The sequence below is a fragment of the Myotis davidii genome, unplaced genomic scaffold, assembly GCF_000327345.1.
Source record: "Myotis davidii unplaced genomic scaffold, ASM32734v1 scaffold392, whole genome shotgun sequence".
In the NCBI taxonomy this organism is placed as follows: domain Eukaryota; kingdom Metazoa; phylum Chordata; class Mammalia; order Chiroptera; family Vespertilionidae; genus Myotis; species Myotis davidii.
In genome coordinates this window covers 1,911,189-1,916,777 of record NW_006284244.1, presented here as the reverse complement: position 1 = coordinate 1,916,777, position 5,589 = coordinate 1,911,189, and the positions used below count along the sequence as shown (strand labels likewise).

Here is a 5,589-nt window from a genome sequence, read left to right as displayed (position 1 = left end):
GCAGTGGTGCTTACTTTACGTCTTTCCAGTTAGGCTGCTGTCTTGCCCCTTCTGGCCCCTCTGAGCTGCTACTCTGTCTCGATCAGCGTTGGGGTTGCTTTCCTTCTACAGGCTTCCGGGACCCAGACTGTATGGTGCCCACTGCCCAGAGCCTTAGTCAGGGCAGGGACCGGCCAGGGGAGAGACTGCGGGAGGTTGGCCAGCCACCAGCCATGGGAGGTTGGCTGTGGGAGCACACTGACCACCAGGGGGCAGCTCCTGTGTTGAGCGTCTGCCCCCTGGTCATCTGTGTGCATCATAGACTGGTTGTTCCACCGTTTGGTCAATTTGCATATTAGCCTTTTATTATATAGGACTGCATTCATTTATTGGTTTGTCCTTAAAAATATTGTGGCAAAATTATTTTAAGATAACTTCAATTTGAATATTTTTTTTAATATATTTTATTGATTTTTTACAGAGAGGAAGGGAGAGAGATAGAGGGCCAGAAACATCGATGAGAGAGAGACATCGATCAGCCGCCTCCTGCACATCCCCCACTGGGGATGTGCCCACAACCCAGGTACATGCCCTTGACCGGAATCGAACCTGGGACCCCTCAGTCCACAGGCCGACGCTCTATCCACTGAGCCAAACCGGTCTCCGCAATTTGAATATTTTTTACAAACTTATTATGAAGATTTGATTCATCTTTACAAGAACTCGTTAAGTGTAGCTGTACCTCAATGTTTACATGGTGCTTTTCTTGTTTTTGTTTGGTTTTGGGGGCACTGAGTGTAATATTAGAAACTCTCAAACATGCAAAAATATCTAATTTGGTTGTTTACTTGTTTTTGATATTTCAGCCACCATCAGAGGTTGAATTATTACTGTTGTTTATTTAACATTTTATAAAGGTAACGAGGAAAAAAAGAGATCCCATACACTATGTCTGGTGAAGTTTTTAGCACAACTTTGGCATATACAAAGAGTCCAAAAGTCACCAAAAGAACTACTTTCCAGGTAAACTATTTGAAATGCTTTTATAAGTAAACACTGTGTTAGGAACATTTGAATTGAACTAATTTTTGGAAGAATCCTATATAAACCTGGAGTAAGACTTACATTCCTTTTAAAATGTTGCAGATGGTTGTGTTTGGACCGTGGTATTCCAAACCATTCTGTGTGTTTAAGATTACCAAACTAGCCTGAATGATAGGTTCTTACTAACTTAAAAATTAAGTTAGGTTTTCAAAGTTGAATAGCAACTTTAATTTAGTATTTTCATATAAATGTTTTATGGTTTTTCCCTATTGTAACATAACAACATTGAAGTTTTCTCTGTCCAGTCACCACAGTTTTGAACTCAGCCTCTAAATTTGCAGTGTTGATTATATCCATTACTGCAATCTCCAGAAACAAACGATCTTTAAAAGTACCAGTTTCTTCCAAGATGCCAGTTTAAAATAAATCCTGCCTGAGTCTCAATTACCTTATTTGATAGTCTATCTCAGTGGTCGGCAAACTCATTAGTGAACAGAGCCAAATATCAACAGTACAACGATTGAAATTTCTTTTGAGAGCCACATTTTTTAAACTTAAACTATATAGGTAGGTACATTGTTATTAACTTAATTAGGGTACTCCTAAGGCTTAGGTAGAGCCACACTCAAGGGGCCAAAGAGCCGCATGTGGCTCGCGAGCCACAGTTTGCCGACCACGGGTCTATCTCCTCCAATTTGACTGTAAGCTCCATGAGGAGAGGAGCCTTATCTGTAATGTTCTGCATTGAGTCTGGGGACTTGGGTTCCTGGCATAGGTTGGCTTCCAGTGAATATTATTAAATGAATAAAACCTGAGCTTGAAAGCAATCATTAAGCAAGCACTATTTGTGTAAATAAATAATTCTAAATATGATACCTCATATTTGGGTGGAAATTGATTTTAATTCTTTTATTTCAGGATGAGCTAATAAAAGCAATTACAGCTCGCTCAGCCAGACAGAGGAGCTCTGAATACTCAGATGACTTTGACAGTGATGAGATTGGTATGTGAGAATATGGAATAGTAAACCACTTTTCTTCTTTTTGTTTTCTTAGTTATAGTTAGCTCATTCCGCAAAAAAAAAAAAAAAAAAAAAAAAAAAAATTACTATGCTAAAATTATATTTATGAATTCACTAGGTTTAGATTTGCAACTTTATATTGAGTAAAAAGTCACTTTAAATTTTCAAGAAGTTGTATGATCATCCTTGGTTGTTTCTGAATGTGAACATGAAAATATAAATTAACTGGCAGCAGGTTTGCAGTAAAAGGATGCTTGTCAGTGGTAAACTAAGTTCATCTTTAAGATCAACTCTATGAGCCTCTACAGTGAATTAATAACTAGGGGCCATAGAACTAAACTTCATGCACATCCAAATCACTTTTATAATGCTTTTTATAAATCAGATTTTTGGGGGATTGTAATATGGGGCTCAGTTTTCAGTACTGGTATGATTTAATTTGCTTTTGATTATATTAAAATATTAACATTTAGATGTAAATATACAGTATTTTAAACTTGAAATTCAGTGTTTTATGCTTTAAGGTTCAGTGAAAAATGCTTATGATTAAATGAATCATTCATTTCATCATTGCCATATAGTTAACATTTTGTATTATTATTCTCATAGTAATATCTAATGAAGTTGTTTACATATAAACGTTTTACAGTTCAGAATCTAAATATCTCATGGCCAACTGTTATTTTGAGGAAACTTTGGAAGATTTTTCTCAGGCAAGGACAATGCTTGGCACCACTATTCCCACTTGATAAGTATGCTTTGAATAAATTAGTGAAATTAAAATTTGTATTTTATAAATGCCAATAAAAACTGCCTAAGTTTATTTATAATCTTGAAGGCAATCTTTTGACTAATGTAACCTTTCAAACTTTAAGATATACTACTGAAGACATTTTTTTCTTTTGTTTTTCAGTTTCCTTAGGTGATTTTTCTGACACCTCTATAGATGAAAATTCACTTAAGAAAACAATAAATGATTTCCAGATATCAGATGATGAAGAAAATAATTCTCCTAAACTATCTTTTTTGAAAACCAAGAAATCAAATAGTGACTCAGTGGAAGAGGAGCCAGGCTTCTCTAATAAAAAAGACGAGGAAATGGCGCCTGGGAATTGTGAAGACAGGGTTGTAAACCCCTTATCTGAGTCTCAAAATGAAGACCAGGAAACTGAAAAAGAGACACTCCAAATGAAACCTAAACCCAGAATTCTTTCAATCAAAAACACAGCTTCAGGTAATTTGTTAGATCACTATAACTGCATTACTTGAAAAGTTATTTTAAGTTAACCAGGCACAAAATGCCTTCATATTTAAGAGGGGGGGAATCATCAGACTTAACTTTTCAATTTTACAGACATAAATCAAAATAATAGAACCATGGAGGGAACCCATAATTTGGATAGTGGTATATTTAGTGTAGCATCTTTGCTGGTGCCTGATAGAAGGCTGAAGTACCTTCGGGCATCCACCGCTGTGCCTCCGGACGCTCCTGTGTCCAGCCTTGCCTCAGTCTATGAGCTTTAATTTTGTTTTTAGGGATGAACTGCAATGGAATCCTTTCTAATCCATCGCATACTCCAGAGATTAAAGTTATAGCAGCACTGGAACTAGTCCTTAAAAATCATTTCTTTGCCACCATTTGCCAGAATATTGTTTGGCACTTATATTATAGTTGAAGGAAGAGAGTTTTGTTGTTTTTGCTGTTAAGCCTCTAGACTTGCTGTTAGAAAGAGGATTCTCCATTTCGTTTCCCTTTTCCCTAGGAAAAATCCCCTGAAACTCAGTGTTCTTAGAGTAAATTCCTGGTGTGATCTGGAATTATAGTAGTTTCTCCGTAATTCCACTGAGCTCCGGGCACAGTGGACCAAAGATGGAGTAAGCAGGAACCAACCCCTCTAAGGTCCCCTGGGCCACCACATGGAAACATGGGCATGGAAGGTTAAGGGTTTTGTGTCCTACAGTCTTCTTTCTTTTCTGTTTTACAGGAAAAATAGTACTTGATGTTAACTGCTATATAATTCTTTCCTTTCTATCAACCTTAAATATTGTACTGGTAGATTACATTTTTTACAGGGTAGATATAACTGATAACAATAGTTTGACATGCTTGACATGTATTAGGGAGCCACTCCTTATTTCCCCCCCACAATTCTATTAAGTGATGCTTGGATACGGGGGAACAGAGAGAACACTCTAGGATGACTCTTGGAATTTGGATTGAACATTTAGGATATAGCTAAAATTGGCAATGAAACATTTACATTGGTATGGTTGTAGAATCTTCTAGCAGCATTCATAAGTCCATTTATAGGCAGAAAGGAGGAAGGTGTTAATTAGTCTGGTTTTGAAATTTTGTCAGAAGACTGCATTGGTAGAACAATGTAAAAATGAATATATGAACAGGTAAAATTTAGGCAAAAATTAATATAAAAACTTTGTTATGTTTTGAGGACTGGAAGTATACGGGCATTAGATTATTATTTTAAACCTAGTAGTAATTGCTCGGTAAGTTTCATGAACTCAGAGAACAACTCAAATCATCAAGTCCTTTTTTAAAAAAATATATTTGTATTGATTTTGGAGAGGAAGGGAGAGGGAGAGATAGAAACATTAATGATGAGAGAGAATCATTGATTGATTGCCTCCTGCACGCTCCCTACTGGGGATCGAGCCCGGAACCCAAGCATATGCCTTTGACTGGAATCCATTCTGGCACCTTTCATTCTGCAGGCTGACGCTCTATCCACTGACCCAAACCAGCTAGGACTCAAATCGTAAAGTTCTTCATTGTTTCCTCCCATGAGAGGGAGCACGCCCAGCCCCTGTACCGACGTTGCCTCCATACCTGTAACAGCTCTCACCTTGTCTTGTAATTTATTTCTTTAGAACCTACCCCTTTCCCAACCTGTAAAGTCCTTGGACAGGACCGTCACAGTCCTGATTATGAGGTCCAGGGATGTGGTAACATGTACAGGGCCCAGAAGCAGAGGCTCAGTTAAGGTTTGATAGAGACGAGTCCCATCGTTGTATAGGCCATGGCTTTATTTTATTTGTTTCTAGTATTTTTTTAATGCAATGAGAATTCATAACGTTGAGGAGCTAACTTCTCACAAAACTAAAGTTACTTCCAGGGTGGCAGCCATTTTTAAAAATTTGGGTTATGAACTGTCGCTTCTCCGTGCTCACTGGAGCTCTGTGTCGTGGGCACAGGAGGAAGCATGGTGGCACCCGGCACCTTGGGGTGCTGTTGAAGCCATGGTTAGGTTTTGTACACCCACCTTAAAATATTTTATTTTTCAGCAGAAAACAGCAGCAGCCTTGAAGCAGAAAACCACTTCACACCTTCACCTCGGCCAAGGAGCATGCTGACAAAGCACAGGCTCCAGGAAGAAAAAGATGGGCTGGGAGGAGAGAGAGAAACTGCCCTCCGGGAAGAACTAGAGGCACATCCTGCACCGTCATCCCTCCCAGAGCCGAAGGACAGACAGCCAGAAGCTGAGGAAAAAACGTTCTCTGAAGACCTTGACCCTGAGGTTAGTATTCCT

At 38.4% G+C, this 5,589-nt stretch overlaps 1 protein-coding gene across 2 annotated transcripts in view; it reads left to right on the top strand.

The window, feature by feature from the left end:
• MAP9 (microtubule associated protein 9) overlaps positions 1–5,589 on the top strand; it is a 25,391-nt gene that overhangs the window by 603 nt on the left and 19,199 nt on the right. For both annotated transcript variants that reach the window (XM_015568576.1, XM_006754273.2), the window contains exons 2-5: positions 846–1,002; positions 1,942–2,026; positions 2,958–3,278; positions 5,345–5,577. In XM_015568576.1, the coding sequence (XP_015424062.1) occupies positions 928–1,002; positions 1,942–2,026; positions 2,958–3,278; positions 5,345–5,577 (714 nt within the window). In that variant the 5' untranslated portion in view covers positions 846–927. The remainder of the gene's footprint in view (positions 1–845; positions 1,003–1,941; positions 2,027–2,957; positions 3,279–5,344; positions 5,578–5,589) is intronic.